At 40.1% G+C, this 17,555-nt stretch overlaps 3 protein-coding genes across 3 annotated transcripts in view; 1 reads left to right on the top strand and 2 right to left on the bottom strand.

Moving 5' to 3' along the window:
• The window catches only part of LOC148888379 (endonuclease domain-containing 1 protein), a 3,560-nt gene extending 292 nt beyond the window's left edge, over nucleotides 1-3,268 (top strand). The window contains exons 3-6 of the mRNA XM_089013722.1: nucleotides 48-148; nucleotides 524-638; nucleotides 925-1,081; nucleotides 2,722-3,268. Of these exons, the coding sequence (XP_088869848.1) occupies nucleotides 48-148; nucleotides 524-638; nucleotides 925-1,081; nucleotides 2,722-3,113 (765 nt within the window). The 3' untranslated portion in view covers nucleotides 3,114-3,268. The remainder of the gene's footprint in view (nucleotides 1-47; nucleotides 149-523; nucleotides 639-924; nucleotides 1,082-2,721) is intronic.
• Nucleotides 3,269-4,995: 1,727 nt separating this feature from the next.
• Nucleotides 4,996-8,221, bottom strand: LOC148888378 (homeodomain-interacting protein kinase 2-like). Its single transcript, XM_089013975.1, has 2 exons — nucleotides 7,509-8,221; nucleotides 4,996-6,843 (listed from the first exon to the last, which is right to left on the bottom strand). Exons 1-2 carry the CDS (start codon nucleotides 7,555-7,557, stop codon nucleotides 5,612-5,614), a joined length of 1,281 nt encoding a protein of 426 aa, XP_088870101.1. The 5' UTR covers nucleotides 7,558-8,221; the 3' UTR covers nucleotides 4,996-5,611.
• Nucleotides 8,222-8,908: 687 nt separating this feature from the next.
• Nucleotides 8,909-16,740, bottom strand: LOC148888377 (TRPM8 channel-associated factor homolog). Its single transcript, XM_089013974.1, has 12 exons — nucleotides 16,674-16,740; nucleotides 15,852-16,503; nucleotides 15,447-15,663; nucleotides 15,028-15,319; nucleotides 14,618-14,919; nucleotides 14,324-14,498; nucleotides 14,140-14,234; nucleotides 12,490-12,700; nucleotides 11,863-12,099; nucleotides 10,350-10,573; nucleotides 10,133-10,246; nucleotides 8,909-9,442 (listed from the first exon to the last, which is right to left on the bottom strand). The coding sequence occupies exons 2-12, from the start codon at nucleotides 16,487-16,489 to the stop codon at nucleotides 9,179-9,181; spliced, it is 2,769 nt and encodes a 922-aa protein (XP_088870100.1). The 5' UTR covers nucleotides 16,490-16,503; nucleotides 16,674-16,740; the 3' UTR covers nucleotides 8,909-9,178.
• Between the last annotated feature and the right edge of the window lie 815 nt (nucleotides 16,741-17,555).

Below are 17,555 nucleotides of genomic sequence, written 5' to 3'. Positions count from 1 at the left end.
AATATGTTTTGCTCTCTGTAATTGTACATCTTAATATTTTGGCCCAGGATGCGCCTGAATGCTTGAAGTATTTCTACAAAAGTAAAGTGCCGAAATGGGGGTCTTCAACACCTGGCGCCGCTCGTCTCTGTCAGCGATTTGCCAACCGGTAAAAAGTGGACAGATAATTTCCACATGACAAAATACTGTACCTGTTTTGGGGAAAGCTGATCCACAATAATTTTGCAATGTCAAAGGTTAAGGATGAGGATTAGAGTGTAGGTCATTATTTCTGTTCTCTTTTAATCCTAATGTGTTCAATGGTGATTAGGTATTGGCTAAAAAATAAAATAACATTTAGACAACATCAGATTGAACTCAACCAAGATGATTTATTTACAATGTGAGCCTGAGCCACAGTGTGTTGTGTATTCTTATTTTGACAAACCTTTTCTTCCAAATCAGAAGCAAATGTGTCCAAAAAATGTCATTGATTAGTTTAAAAAAATGGTTTTTAACAAAGGAGGCTTTTTTACACTTCCAGGTACCATTTTGCCACATTATACGACACAAACCATCGTATCGCAGTTTACTCAGCATACGTGTTTGAGCCCAGCAATGGAGGTGGACGAGAGAGAAGGTGGTTTGTGGAGCCTCAGGTTGGTACAATAATTACTTTAATTTATTCACTGCCAGACATGTGCAAAAATGAAATGTAAATTTCTCCACTGCGAGACTAATAAAGGCAAATCCAATCCAATCCAAATGTGTGTCAACTCCAGTGCCAGGGTTTTTGTCATTGTCACTCAAATTCCAGGACCCACAGAATATTGAGTGTTAGGACTACATAAAGATTCAATGAAGCGCTTGCATGCATCATAAAACCTGAGACAACTGTGTCTGTAGTGACATCTGTGAAAAGTGGAGTTTGTCATGTTCTTCTAGCTAGTAAATAAATCGTGGCAAGCAGAGATGAAGGATGGTTACTGGCTGGGGCGAGATCATCCTGGGATCTACCTTGGGGAGAAACAGGCTCTCAATGAGGACTACACACACTCTGGCTTTGACCGAGGTCACCTGAACCCTAATGGACATCATGCAGGTAAGCAAACGCTAAAATACATTTAATGTACAGAGACCTTTATTGTCTCACCAGCCTCGATAGACAACGCAGTGAGGTGTTTTGAACGACAACATCTGAATTCAGTTGTGGGTGGGTTGAATCCGACTCCAGTGTAAGCGTGACGTGGTATTCACCCTTGACTGTCACTAATAGGGAATATGATGGCGGCGAGTATCAAACTCATTTTTGTTCCGAGCCATAGTGTAGTGATGATATCCCTCCAAGATCAATTTTAACTCATTCATTACCAGCAAGCATGTGTCCACTGAAATGTGTCCAAATTTCTCAATCAAATTGTAGGAGCCGCAGAATATTGAGTTTTAGGACTACATAAACATTCAATGCAGTGTAAGAAACCTTAGACTCTCTTCTTTCATAAAAAAAAGGTAAATTATATGCGTCTGGAGTTATATGAGCTTGAAATGAGTGTGGCTGTCCAAAATACAATGCAATACATACATATTGGTTATAAAGTGCTTTCACAACAGCTGAAGCTGTAACTAAGTGCTAACATGGAAAAGGGGAAATGCTGTCGACTCATCGAAGGGAAAGAACATTGCCAGAGATCTTACCAGCGCTTAATCAGCACTCCCACAGAAAAAAAAACCCCGAACAATTTCGGGAATGGCGCTCAACGTCATATTTTCAATTCCAGAATAAATTCGGGGATAGCAGTGACTGAGTTAAATATGAACACTATGATCGCCTGACATGATCACGTCCAGGTTTACACACCCTATTGATTGAAAACTAGTTTTGAAGTCAGAGGCCAGGGATGTGACAAGGGTGCAGCTAAGTGAATCAGAAACCTGACGGATAATAATACTAATAATAATACATTACATTTTAAGCGCCTTTCAAAGCTCTCAAGGACACTTTACAGTCACAGACAAGCATAGGTTGTCACGGTTTGCAAGGTGGTGATGGCAGATGTGGATCCCAAAAAGCACGCAGGAGGGAGCAGCAGGTTGTGTTTGAGAAATTATATGAAAATAAAGTCAACAAGAACAAAATCTAAAACATCAAAGTCATTCAAACAGAAAAAATACAAAGTATAAAATAAAGACCAAGAGTAAAAGTCTGCCAAGAATAAACAAACACAGCATACAATGCATGCAATTGCATACAAAGCATACATCAACAATGACCCGACACCGGATGGTTGTGCCGGGAGTCCTTTTAAGTGTCACTGATTAAAACGACCAGCACCTGCGAGGCTGCAGGCAGGGCCAACAGCGCCATCCGTTGGTTGCCAACCAGATCATGACATAGGTACTATAATAAATAAAATATAGTCACAAATACAATGCAATAAATAAAATACAATTGTAAATAGAAACAAGAGAGAGAGCTACACAGAAAATGCAATTTTAAATTGGTGGGTGTTGAGATGGCACTGGAAGGTGGGAAGAGAATCAATGTTACGACGAATGTTGGGAGGATGTGAGTTCCAAAGTTTGGGGGCAGAGCAGCTGAAGGCTCTGTCACCCATCGTGCTGAGACGGGCATGGGGGGCACACAGAGGCGGAGGGAGGAAGAGGATCTGAGGGAACGAGAGGATTTGTCTTCTCACTCGGCATCACTCCTGTTTTTTAATTGCTCTCCACTCCTTTTGACAGTTCCGGGCCGCAATGCTACTTTCACCCTCACCAACGTGGTTCCTCAGAACCCCAAAATGAATCAGAACGCATGGAGAAATCACGAGTCTCAGCTGAATGAGCTTTTCCGCCAAACGTGTTCCAAGGCCTATGTTTTGGTGGGCGCAATACCCTCTGTGGGCAATTGGATTGTCAAGAACAACGTGAGGCGTGTCAACATCCCAGATTACGTATGGAACGCATATTGCTGTGTGGACAACGACGACAAGCCCATTCAGGTTGGCGCGGCTGCAGCCAGGAACACAGACGACAACTGGGTCGAGAAATTCTCTTTGGATGAATTTGGAGAGTTCTTGCAACAGTTTTCAAATCAACCAGTAGGAGAGCTTTTCCACAGTAGCTGCAGCGTTTGACTCTGCGATTGATTATTTGGGGATTTTGCCTAAAGATGTCATGCTATTGACAAAGAAATGTTTTTGTAAAATGGCAAAACAAAAGGGTTGATCTGTGCCTTTCATGGCATGGTGGCTGTGCATTGACTCAATCCGAATAAATTGAGAAAAATGAGTGTTTCAAGTTGTTTTTCTTCCCCACTGATCACAAAGACAAAAAAGCAATGGCACTTGAAGCTGTTGATATGAAATGTTATTTGCTATATCGTAAGATATTTTTCCCATAGCGGAATATCATTGATGTAAATGACCGCAGCGAGTACTTGGAATGGGAATTTATATTTTTATGATTCCATTTCCATTTTCAAATGCATTTATTAACTCATTCACTGCCAGACATGTGCAAAAATGTGTCCACTCCAGTATGTAGGGTTTTTGTCATTATCACACGAATTCCAGGACCCGCAGGATAATAATAATATAATAATACATTTCATTTATAAGAGCCTTTCAAAACTGTTAAGGACACTTTATTGAGTTTTAGGACTACATAAACATTATATGCATTATATGCAAATATTCTAATATGCATGACATACAGCACAGATGAAATTACTGTCCTCTCGGACCCAGCATGCAAGGCACTTATAATGACTTTAAACAAACATAATAAACATGAAATCGCCAATTTGCCGGGAGAGGGGAGCCGCTGCGTGTTCACGCTCCGCCATCTTGGGAAAAACCAAAAAAAAAAAAAAAATAACAAATATGACAAAACAAAGACACAGAGTCATTCATTCTTCAGGACTTGCTGTACCCTCTTTGTGATGACATGAAACAGTTCTAGATGAAAGAGGAAAGGATCAAAACATCCATGTCAGCAGTGGATCACAACAACATAAAGTGACAAAAGAAAACACAATAACAAGACAAAAACAACAAAAAAGCAAGGCTCATGAGAGCACTTGCTGATGGCTGCCTACTCAGGCGCCATAGAAGTCCAAGATGGCGCCCGAGTAGGCAGCCATCAGCAAGTGCTCTCATGAGCCTTGTTTTTTTGTTGTTGTTTTTGTCTCGTTTTGTTTTCTTTTGTCACTTTGTGTTGTTGGGCGTCGTGTGGAATGGATAAAGATTGTTTTTTGGCATTTTTGACCATGACATTCATCAAGGAGGAGACTGTGCTGAGCGGTTGCGCCTTTTCGGCAGCATGAATATGCCAGTACTGTTTTTGGATGGGAGGAATGTCGTTGCCATTCGACTGCCATCGCTGGACACCAAAGGGGCCATTGTGGTTTTTTTGCGCCTGTATTGGTCAGCATCTTCACAGCCCCGGTTTGTTCAGCGGAAAAGTCGGTGCTGTTGGACAGTCTGCGGCTGGACGGATGCATGGCTTGAGGAGCCCGCGATAAGAAGAAAGGAGCGTCAGTGCAGAGCGCCGATGTGTATGTGGAACTGTTGCGGCTTGGAATTGAAGCAGATTTATGTGGGACAGGAGATGTGAGACAATCTCTTTTCGTCAATGGATGCTACAGCTGCATGTTTATTTTCAACATTTAGCTTGTAGTTGACGTGCACATTCCACCATAATGTCCCTGATCCACTGGTGGAAAGACGCTTCGATCCTCTCCTCTTTCATCTAGAACTGCTTCATGTCATCACAAAGAGGGTACAGCAAGTCCTGAAGAATGAATGACTCTCTGTGTCTTTGTTTTGTCATGTTGTCTTTGTGTTGTCATATTATTTGTTATTTAGTTTTTTTTTTGTTCTTTTGACTTCAAGACGGCGCCGCGAGAGTGGCTGCCTTTCCAGCAGCTCATGTATTTCTTTTTTCTACTTTCATTCCTTTCATCACTTTGCTGCTGTGAAATGTAAATTTCTCCACTGTGAGACTAATAAAGGCAAATCCAATCCAATCCAATCTCTGGAAAAAAAATCATATGATTCTCACATTTACGAATAATATTAATAAGAATTTAAATAATGTAAAAACAATTATTCGTTTCCTTTTAGCTTTTCCCTTCAAGGAGTCGTCACCACAGCGAATCAGTGTCCTCCATCTTCAGAGGTTTGATTCGCATGTTTGTTTTGGCCAAGCTTTTACGTTGGATGCCCTTCCTGACACAACCCTCTGTCTTTATCCGGGCTTGGAACCGGCACAAGAAGACTTATGTCCCCTTGTGGCTACAGAACAAGCCACTCGCTCAGCAAAAAGGCTCCCAAACACAAAATGATCATCGGTGCAGCAACAATCAAAAATATAATTATTACAATAATAATAATAATATAATTTATTAGCACCTTTCAAAACTCTCAAGGTCACTTTACAGTCTCAGGATGAGTTTTTCTCTGGGTGAGCATCGGCAGCCACAAAATCGCCCCAGAGGAAGACATTGTCATGACAGTATCAAGAAGACAAAAAGGTAAATCTGTGACTCAAACATCTTAATTTGTATCATCCTCAAAAAATGTGATTCCAAGTCAACTTAAATGAAAATATTTGTGAAAATGGCTAACTGTAATCAGCGCAGTAGCGTCGCCATGCGATAGAATATAGCAGTCACTCGACGTAAAAATTTGCGAATCCTCTTCAACATACATTTCGACTCGAGGTCGGCATTTCCACTTGGAGGGGGGCTTCGTAGCTGATCAAACAACACTTCTTTGTCGATCAGAGGACTCAGACTGCTGCTGTCGACCCCCTGGGCCATTGTAATGAAAGGATGTTGCAACGCTTCTGAGGCAGAGATTCTCTGATGTCCGTCAAGATGCAACATCTGTTTGAGCAAGTCCAAGAAAGCCTTCCTCTTGTCCAGCTCAGTCTCCACACAGTCTCCCTCAGAGGGCGAGTGAATCAGATCTTCCAGAGGTTTGCGAACCGGACCGCAAGCATCCTGGTTTTTGGGTTTCTCGTTGTTTGCCGCTTCAAATTCCTCCGGTGTCATTAGCCGATATTGAGACACCCCAACCTCCTCATCTTCGATGAAATAGTTCTCAGTGTATTTCCCTGCGTGAAGCAGGTGGTCTTCTGGCTGGCCCAGAACACATACGATTTGCTTCATCATTTGATATTCGCAGTTGATAGCAAATAGGCTTCCGGGCAGGAATAGGAAGGCCATGATGCAGCCAACGCTCCAGACATCTATGTTCTCGTTGTAAGGGAGGCCGAGGGTAATTTCTGGCGCTCGATAGCCCACCGGTTGAATCTCCAAGCCGAGCTTGATTTTGGATGCTGGAATGGCATTGCCAAAGTCAATCAGTTTCACCTTCAATGGCTGCTCTTTCCGATTAACAATCATAATGTTGTCAGGTTTGATGTCAGTGTGCAAAACACCGGCATGCTTCAGAGTGACTAAGGCCATGAGAAGCTGATGGGCAATGACACGTATTTCGTCCAGAGTCAATGGCTTACGTTGTCGCTCTTCCAGCAGATTAATGAGATCACAATCCAATACCTCAAAGACCAGACAGATGTTTCCCTCATGCTCAAACTGCTCAAAAAACTTCACCACGTTGGCGCTATCTGCATCCATATCACGAATCATCATCAGTATGGACAGTTCTTTGTCTGTGTCCTGTTTGATGGCGGGGTCATTCTTCAAAATCTTGATAGCCACCATTTCAGATGTGTCCAGACTTTTGCACACAGCCACTTTCCCATAAGAGCCTTCACCGATGAAATCGAGGACAGAGTAAGCATTAGACTTGCTGTACAAAACCTTCCCGATCTTGACTTCGGGTCTTGTCACTTTCACTGCAAAACACAGACAGGACACAATTGTCAAGTCAGTGGTCAAATCTAAGTGAAATAGAATTACAAATATAAGTCTATGAGGAGTGTGGCTGATCTGTACCTGTTCCACCCAGAAAGGGAATAATTCTCTATTACAGTATATGAATTGTGCTTTTTTTGCACAATGGCCTCTCCCGGCAAATTGGCGTTTTCATGTTTATGTTTGTTAAAGTCATTAGAAGTGCCTTGCATGCTTGGTCCGAGAGGACAGTAATTTCACCTGTGCTGTATATCATGCATATTAGCATATTTGACAATAAAGCTGACTTTGACTTTTTTGACTTTGAACTACTGGTTATAATAATAATAATAATAATAATAATAATAATAATAATAATAATAATAATAATAATAATAATAATTGATTCAGCATTATTCAGACTTGAGCTTAGTTTGACTCCCTGGTACACTCTACTATCTTTGTGACTGCTTTATTTCCTGTATATGATAGTTGTCCATGTTAAGCGCTGTTACATCTTCAGCTGTTTAAAACGCTCTATAAATCAATATGTACATAATAATAATAATAATAATAATAATAATAATAATAATAATAATAATAATAATAATAATAATGCAGACTTTACTTTAACCGAAAGGTATTCTAATCACCGATGTGCACTAACTTGAAGAAACAGAAGAGGCTGAAGACTCCGAGCTTGTCCATGAAGACATCGTAAAAAGTTCCGTTTGCTTTTCGGCGTCAGCAGTCCTTCTGACGGCGAGACCTTTCTTTCTGGAACTTTGAATTAACTGGTTTTTGACCTAATAGATAGCGTGTGGAAATTGAAATGCCCCCTTTCGAGCAGAATCCCGGAGGTGAAATGCAGTTGAGGAGACCCCTCAACTTTCAAGACGGCTGAGTTGCTCTCTGTCATCTCTGAGCAAGCGCATTGAGCATAGCAGATTTGAGGAGCGTCATAACAATTCATGATCAAAGTATATTTGTTCAACTGTGGACACTTATGTACGCAAAGTCCCCCTGTAAACGTTCGTGAGGTTTTAGCTACTATTCGTGTTCTGGCTTTGTCCGGTTTTGTACACAACTACCACAACAAATGAGCTCTTCTGCGTATGTATTATTTTGTACGCTGAGTGACGTTTCAAAGTTTTTATTAACAAACGAGCCAGAACGTCGATAGGTAGCTATAAATGGCTATTTATAGATATAGATAGATGGGGGATTATGGGGATCCCGTATTTTTCGTGGAAAAATATATCATGTAGTCTTTTGAAGCCATGTAGCCAGTGTCTTTTGAAGATTGCGGTTTACAAAAGGTCGCGATAATCGAACTGCGAAGTAGCAAGCGATTATTGTACTGTACCGTGATGTTCATTCGGCAAAAAATTGCATTTTCTGTGTAGCTCTATCTCTTGTTACTATTTATAATTGTATTTTATTTATTGTATTCTATTTATAATTGTATTTTATTTATTATTGTATCTATGCTTGTCTGACTGTAAAGTGTCCTTGAGAGCTTTGCAAGGCGCTTGAAATCAAATGTATTATTATTATTATTATTATGGAAACAAATTCTTGATAGGGAACTTGAACTGCTGTGTGACCTGGGTCCACATTACTTCATAAAAGTTAAAGACCTGTCTTCATTCGTGAACTGAGTAATGAGAGTAATGACACCCGCTGCCACAAATGGTGTCTTCTCTTCATCTTAAAATGATCACTCATGGCATTTAAACACATACGTACTTGTGAGCACACGTATGCAACCAATCACAGCTTTCCGAGCCCAATTATTAAACTCAATAGCAATTTCTTTCACGTCATGCAATATCCATCCAATTTATTTCACACTTATTGTTCAGGGTGACAGAGGTTGAGCCCACCCCAGCTGTCGTTGGACAAAAGGGAAAACCGCACTGCCTTTGGCTATTTGCACAACATACTGTTATGCTGTACAGTACTTGGACTATGAGTCTTATTTCTGCTCACAATTTTTACACGAAACTCAGACTTTTTTGAAATCTTCATTTGTCCATTTTGTATTTTAAAAATAAGAGACTGAAATGTTTATGTAAATGCATCATGAAAACATTTATTGGTCCCTTTCCCATGCAAACACACCCAAATACATTCAAAAACATTGAAAATAGGACTGTTATTTTTGTAATTGTATCATTATCTTGAAGTGCTTAGGCAAACCCCAATTTTCTAGTCTGCGAGAAAGCGCTGAACTATTTCCTCATGATTTCATTGAGGTTTGTTGTCTGTTTTGAAACACTACAACAAAATATCAGCAAGAGTTTAAGTGATGTCAAAAGAAAAGCTGAACACATTTCACACTCCACATCCAAAATTCAAACCATACTGGACCATGGGGTGGTTCTCCCAGTGTGGGAGGTTGGCTAGTTTCTCCTCAATAGCGTCCTCGATGGGCCAGCTCCAGGCCTTAAAGAATGCACACAGGTTCATTCCCACAGTTTTGGAGAAAGTTTCTGCGTACAGGTTCATCTTGCCAGCGTTGTCCCTTGGATAATCAGATATCTTGTGGTAAGCACCAAATACCTTCTTGAAGGCATCCCATCCAAATTTCTCCTGGAGCTGTGTTGAAAGAGCATGTTTTATTCATCAACATCGGATTAACAGGTGTGTTAAAGCCTCTCAGACACAGTCTTTGTGTGTGTGTGTATGTATATATATATATATATATATATATATATATATATATATATATATATATATATATATATATATATATATATATATATATATATATATATATATATATATATATATACACACACATACATACATACGTACATGTGTGTGTATGTATATATATATACACACACATGTATGTGTGTGTATGTATATATATATATGTATGTATATGTATATATATATATATATATATATATATATATATATATATATATATATATATATATATATATATATATACACACATACATACATACATATATACATACATATATACATACATACATACATACATACATACATACATACATACATACATACATACATACATACATACATACATACATACATACATACATACATACATACATACATACATACATACATACATACATACATAGATAGATAGATAGATAGATAGATAGATAGATAGATAGATAGATAGATAGATAGATAGATAGATAGATAGATAGATAGATAGATAGATAGATAGATAGATAGATAGATAGATAGATAGATAGATAGATAAACACACACACACTCGGTCCATGTCTTTTTCCGGTCTCTCACCTGCAAGTATGTGTCAAGAGCCAACCAAACTGACCATTTGCTGAGGTGCCTGCCCTCTTTGACATATTGCTCCACTCGAATCTTCCTTTTTGCTAATGAGACTTCACCGTGAGCCTGGATTGAAAAACCACCGATGTGAACGTAAAGTAAATCAAATGTGATGTGAATGTAAAATGACATAATCCAGGAGTTAGTCAAAGAAGAAAAATGATTTCACCTTCTCCCTGTTGATCCCCAACACCTTCTCATGGATGTACACTGACCATATGTTGCATGTACACTCTGTGGTGTGTGGCCGGAACTCCCAGCAATCTCTCTGCTGGTTGTGGCCCAGCTCGTGGATTGGGCCCCATAAACCATTAGTCTTGGCCTTCTCAAGGTTGACCAGCGCATCTGCCGAGGCCGTGTGCATCATGACGGGGTAGCCAGCGTGCATCCAACCTGAAAAGTAATTAAAGCAACCATTATCCTTGATGTGCAGTATTTCTCAATTCACAAAAATTATACAGTAATCTCTTGCTACTTCGCGGTTCGATTATTGTGGCCTTTTATGCATCGCACATTTTTTTAACCTAAAAAAAAGGCCGCAAATGGCAGTGAAAGTCACGACAGTACAGGACTGTAAAACTACAGCGGGTCACAGAAAACAACCTTCAGGATCATTTGGCTTTACTGTTGTTATTTTTAATTCATTCATCCATTTTGAGGCATTACTGTGCTGTAAATATACAAAACCGTCCATTAGTTCAGTAACCAAAAACATCGGTTTCATTTGGTCACCCCTGACAATGAGTCGATAATTAATGTAAACAATATTTTTAGCACTTTGCTTACAGTACATTAATCGTCTTGACTTTGTTTACATTCATGTTTTTCTTCATTTGTTTTCATGCTGACTCGGGCCGAAGCTGATTGGCCGAAAGATGACCCTACTGGACAGCATTCAACCTTCCTGAATGCTTATCCTTCAGGTTACGTGCTGTACGTATTCTCATATTTTCATTTGTACGTCATACACTCCCCCGACAATAGCTCCCAAACGCCCTGTGCCTTCAAAATCATCCAGCGAACCCAAAAAGAAGAGGAAATTGATGACAGTGAGTGAAAAAGTAAAATTACTTGACAAACTGAGTGAAGGTGAAAATGATGCCGCTGTTGCACGCCATTACAACGTCAATGAATCTACAGTGCGTTACACCAAGAAAGAGGAGTAGTGTGTATCTGTAAATATTATACTGTATATACTGCATGTTAATCGCGGACTATTTACTTTATTGCATCAGAGTTTTGTACTGTATTACAAACATTTACTGTGCTTCTTCATGCATGTCCTGTACCGTGTTCCACTAAATCTGGCCTTATATATACTGTATTTTTTGTACTCATACACATGCAAATTTACCAATCCATGTAGGGTTCGCTACATCGCGCTTTTTTTGTCTAATGCGTGTTGTCCCAGTCCGCATTAACTGTGACAAACGAATGATTACTGTAGTTGCTTTTGCAAAATGCCTTTCCTTCTGTTCCTGATTAAGAGCATTGTGTTGTGGTAGTAGCACAATAATGATGTTTGGCTAGAGTCCAAAAAAACTGGCAGTCACGTATGCAATGCCCCAGAGTGTTATGAAAGTTCCTGTGCAAGTCAGGTGAAAAGAGACACTTCAACATTGATGGTACCTGGCACACTTCAACATTGATGGTACCTGGCATACAGGACAATACATACATACCATGAGAAATCTGTACATCTGCTACAAAGCGTTCTTTGCGAGGAAATTTGGGTGGGATGGCAGCTAAGTCAGCAACTGCTTTCATGATGTCATCCCAGAGTGTTGCCAGCAGATCCGGTCTTTCCAGATTCCGAATGGTATCTGATGGTACAGTGAGTATGATATTTTCAAACTCCAATTCTGCCCAAGGGGAAGGAGCTGTTCGCAGCATGGCCCAATCGGCTGGTGATGTAACACCTGAAAGGAGCAGAAGGAGAAATTGTTTGCTTTCCAACCAGGCGGAGCATCATTTTTCAATTACAGCTGTCAAAATAGGCTTAAATATCGTCTAGTCAAAGTGTAAACAAGACATTTGCAAGGACTTGCAGATGTGAACTGTATTTTCAAGCTCCAAAATACAATTATGGAGTGTCTGGCAAATAAACATTTTCTCAGGGTCATTATAAATGCCGTGTTATGCAAATGGACCCATCATACAAAATGTTATTTTCCTGGAGATTAATATTTTTCTCGACTTAAGTCTACAAATGACATATAACAATCTGAAAATTTTCACTAACCGTATAAAGGACAGGAAAATAGGTGAAAAAAATTAAAGTCAGACAAAATCAATGACATAATCCTTACCAGATTTATAATAAGGAGCCGGCACGGCTACCTGGACTATGACCTGTACCCCTTCCAATTTGGTTTTAGGTGGGGCCACCAAGTAGATGAGACCTCCCCATAAGTTCGACACTTGTACCATCTCGGTGTTGATGGGAAATCGCTCATAAACATTGGGCGCTCTCTTCAGCTCGTCAGCCTTAAGATAGTCAGTTTGACAACCGATTTGGACCTGTGATGGAATAGAAATAATTCAATCGAGTAGGTGATGGACTCATATCCCATCAATGTTTGATAGTTAAATGTTTCCAACAAACAAGCGAGAAGGACATTTGTGTTCCCAATGTCAACAAAGCGTGCCAAACAAAGACATTCTTGGATGATTCTGATGTGTAAGAACTGAAGATCCCTGACATCAACCCATGAACTAGAAAAGCCATTACAGTGAGACCTCAACTTACAAACTTTTCGCCTTACAAACATCAAATTTATGAAAATTAAACCTTATAATAAGCACTATTTTCATAATACACACCCACCACGGCTGGCGGAGTGATCTTCGGCGGAAGCACACGACCGAACAGCACCAGAGGTTAAGTTACCAACAGTCCTTATGGAAGGTGACTCTCCTTCCATAAGCCATCAACGACCATCAAAATGTGAAATAAAAGCACAGTTAATTTCTTTAATTACAGTCCTCATGTAATGTGCCTCTCTTTCCAAACAGCAATTCCCTTTGACCTTCAACCTCCAACGCCATTCCATCAAGCCATAAATGACCATCACAAATGTAAATAAAGTGACTTTATGATACAATGCAGTGTATTTCTTTCATTACAATACAATAGCACATTTATTATACAGAGAATAAGGTATGTTGTGTGTAGTTTTAAGGCTTATTTAGTTGAAAAGTATATTTTATGGAAACCCGGGAATGGATTATTCCTATTTTAATGTTTTCCTATGGGAATTTTTATTTTTTGGATACACACTTTTCGCCTTACACACTCTGTCTGGGAACTAATTAAGTTCGTAAATTGAGGTCTCACTGTAGTTCCTCTTAGGAACATCCGATCTATAGACTATTATATGAATCATATTATATGAATAATTGATAGAGAATAGACAGAATAGAAGTTATCATATTTAAGAGTTTCTTGCTGTTGTATGATTAGTTGGCTGAACACAAGGCCCACAATGGAAGCAATGGAAGCACAGAAAATCTGGCGGCAATCTGAGGTGAACAGACACAGCCTGTTAAACTGTCGGAATTTAGGACTTGGTAACTCCTTCACAGGAAGAGGTCATTAGCTAGGTTACAAATCTAAAAACACAACTCATTAAAATGTCTATGTTCTGTTTGTTTATGGATATTGTAGCTTGTAACATGGGATGTCCAGGGGCGCGGTATTCAAATCAAGAAGACTGTGTTTTACTAATGTATCAGTGATATTTGCATATACGCTCAATAAATAGCTTGGCAGAGAGCTACAGAGATTGGTCATCGGTCATGAATGTCTGCGTCCCCTGCAGGCAGTAAAAGACAATCTCTTGTGTTTGAGCCTTTGTTCGGTGTCCGAACAAACATCTCTGACAATCATTCAAATGATTTGCAGCATAAACAGAAACACAATTAATCCAAAGGAGTTTTTGTTTATTTATATATCCTACCTTCCATCCCTTGTTGACAATCTGCTCAGGCATCGCAATATAGGTTTTCATCCCCTGAGAAAGGTAGAGCCCGGTACTGATCCACTCTTCTCCACCTAATGCATAAATGGAAACACACAATCACGTCAATTTAAGAGAGCACTGTAGTTTGAACTTTCAAATGGTAAAACTAAAAATGGCGTACCTGCAGTGTAGACATTCAAAGGGACCCTGTGATTATAGACAACGGGCAAGAGGGTGTTGTCATTGATGAGGTAAGGCAACAGGGTGTCAGGATTGGGGCAAACCTTATAGACCTCTGAACCCATGTTGAGCAGCAGATGGTCTTTGGAGGTTTTCACTGGGCAGGTGTCAGACACCTTAAAAAATTCATACAGAATAACGAATGGTCAATTCATTCAGTATGTGACCATATCAGCATGCAACATCGGCAAGAATTGATGCGTACACTGAGCTTTTGCTGAAATTGTCTACCTACCTTAGGCATGCCTGATTTCTTCAGGACATGTGTAAGGGTGGACAAAACCTGAGCATATGAACAGTGATCGTAGGCTTCCATTTTTAAGAAAGCTGCACAGTCCTCGCCAAACTTTTTCAGGCATTGCTCCTCGTTCTTGGTAAGATCATCTCCCTCGGTTATATGAGCAGCAAGACGTTGTAGAAGGTGACGGAAGTGATAGCTTTCTTTGCCAATCTCGCTGGGTACGACAGCTTTGTAGAGACCGCCTCGAATGGTGTCAGGTAAAAGGCTCAAGCCCATTTTGTTCAGGATCTTGTTCCCTGCAATTACAACCCGTTTTCTTTTAGGATGTTCAGAATTATTATTTATCATGTATCGAGAGTACTGCAATAATAAAACCTCATCAGTCTTGTAGTACGGCTCAATACCTGGGAATTCTGTCAAGGGATTTCCGCCTCTGTTTGACTGTGCCCAGTACCAAGCATGGCCACCAATCAAAAGACCTCCTCCCTCAGCCACAAATTTATGGATTTCTTCTGCATTTCTGTCACTGTATGCTGAACACACAAACACACTGAGGTCATTCCTGAAGTCGCTCTTCTCACAGTTCAAGCCAGATTTCTTGAGATTGTCCAGGGCGTTATGTTGCAGGACGCCCACAGTGCCACGTCGCCCTGAATCCAACCAGTGAATAGCGTTGCTCCAAAATGGGGCCAGCTCCTGTGATACACCGGAAAAAAAGTATGTTCATCATGATATGGAATATGGGACAATGGCAGATCGGGACTATTTAAAATAATGCGTAAAAATAACCAAAATGGACATAGTCAATATTTATTAACGTTACCTGTCGACCGAAATATCCTTCGTGGCTCGCAATAATAACACGTCCAAGCCCATAATAGCTGCCTGCCAAAAATGGCCGACGACCATCCGCCATTCCGATAGGGAAGGCCAAGCGTCCATGAACCAGAATCTCAGAAGCAATTGCGCCGCCGCGAACGTCAAACTCAGAAACACCCTGAAGTAAGAATGTCAGGTCATCTTCAAACTCCTTGTCCAATCTGCATTTTAAGAAAAAAGAAATATTTCAGTGGCCGATGCAAAAAAAGAGAGAGAATAAAATGTTCTTCAGTACTGTCTTCACTTTGAAATGTAAACAGTAAAGTTCAAGGATAATTTAACAGAAGTATGGGAATAATATTAATTGCAAATGTATACTATTTTTACAATATAAACAGGCTATACATACACCACACGCAACCATGAGGATGGAATCTGAGGGTAGACAGGCAACAATTCAGGTTCACCCTGATGTTGAGAGAAGTAGATGCCGGCCACGGCAGACACTTTATTCCCTCCAAACCCAAGCAGCGTGTTCTCCTTTGGGTGTTCTGCGGCCCAACTCCAGGCATGCCCTCCGATCAACACCCCTCCGCCGTTTTTCAGAAATGCCACCAGGTCCTTCCCATCTGTATTCATTGTTATGGCATCTGTTACATAAACACTAAGATTATAATTCTTCTGGAATGCTTCCACAGCATCACTTGGGATTTGGGATTTGTTGAGACTGTCAGCCACTGCCTTCACAGTCTTCTTGACCCCTACTGGCAGGTTGCCTGAGTCACCTTTCAGCCAAGTCACTGCATTTTTTACCAGAGCAGGAAATGCTGTCAAGTACCCCTCATGTCCCAGGACCACAATTCGTCCTGAGCCGTACTTGGAGGCAGCCATCAGGACCTGGCCTTGGCTGTTTATCAGCAATGGAAATGCATGTTCCCCTGTCAGAAGGAGGGCACTGGGAATATGTGGACCACGGAGCTCCAGCTCCTTCACACCATTCATTATGGACGAAAATGCCGCCTCATTTTGACTTTTTTGGGTCGCCATGGTACAAAGTGAATCTGCAATTAATTTCAGTCACAGAAAAGGTGAATTAAAAAAGGTTATCATAGATTATAGATATTGTTAAATCGTACATCACATCAACCACAACCATTCCAAAAAAGTAACTTAATACGTAGTTACCTCCCAAGTGACACTAAAGTCCACACACTCCCATAAAAAGTCTTACCTTTAGCTGGGCGCTTGCAGCTGAAGCCAAGGAGTTCAAATGCGTGTCGGCCCACTGTGCTTTATATTGAAAAAGTACAACAGAGGCGGGACGTCAATGGCAAATCACACACTCAGATGCTTTTGACAAAGACCAGGAGCAAACACAATTGGATGAAAACATGTCTCTCAACTCAAGATTCTTTCATTTTTATCTTTTTTTTCTTCATGCGTTACGGCCTGTTAAACCTGCTAATCCAGTTTTATTTTGATGTAAACCAGGTAAGGCAAATAAAGTCAGCTCTTCCAAAGTTGGCCAACACCGCAGTCCAAATACAAATAGTGTGCAGTATATGATGTTTAAAAAGGTCAGACTGCAATTACCTCAGTATCAACACACAGCATAGACTTGTTAAATTTATGAATGCCCAACAAAAGAAGTCATAACACTTCATTATTACTTCGCATGTGAGGTAAATAAAGTGCGTGCAAGTGTCGTTGCTGTTATTTTAATGTCGCATAGGACTAAACTATAATTTGTATCAACGTTGAGCATTTGCAAGACAAAATAAGAAACATGAAAATACTCGAAATAAATATCTACTTACGTAGCTATATGATGATGATGCTATATGATGATATGATATATGATAGCTATATGATGAGGATGAACAAGACAAGAGGGATCATTATGTTCATCCTCTTTTCCTCATTTGAAAAAGTTGGAAGGCAGTCATGTTTAAGATCTGTCAAACAGATCTCAATTGGAGAATCTCGACGCGCACTTCACAAAACTGGAACGTCGATGTCGTTTGACCAAAAATACGGTGTATTACTTGAATATTTATGCAATGAACACCACGCGACAAATAAAAACGTCGTACACCAAACTGTGTATCTTAAT

The sequence above is a fragment of the Hippocampus bargibanti genome, linkage group LG14, assembly GCF_051943395.1.
Source record: "Hippocampus bargibanti isolate YZ-2025 linkage group LG14, ASM5194339v1, whole genome shotgun sequence".
In the NCBI taxonomy this organism is placed as follows: Eukaryota; Metazoa; Chordata; class Actinopteri; order Syngnathiformes; family Syngnathidae; genus Hippocampus; species Hippocampus bargibanti.
The sequence above is the reverse complement of the archived record's forward strand: the minus strand, read 5'-3'. Positions and strand labels throughout refer to the sequence as shown.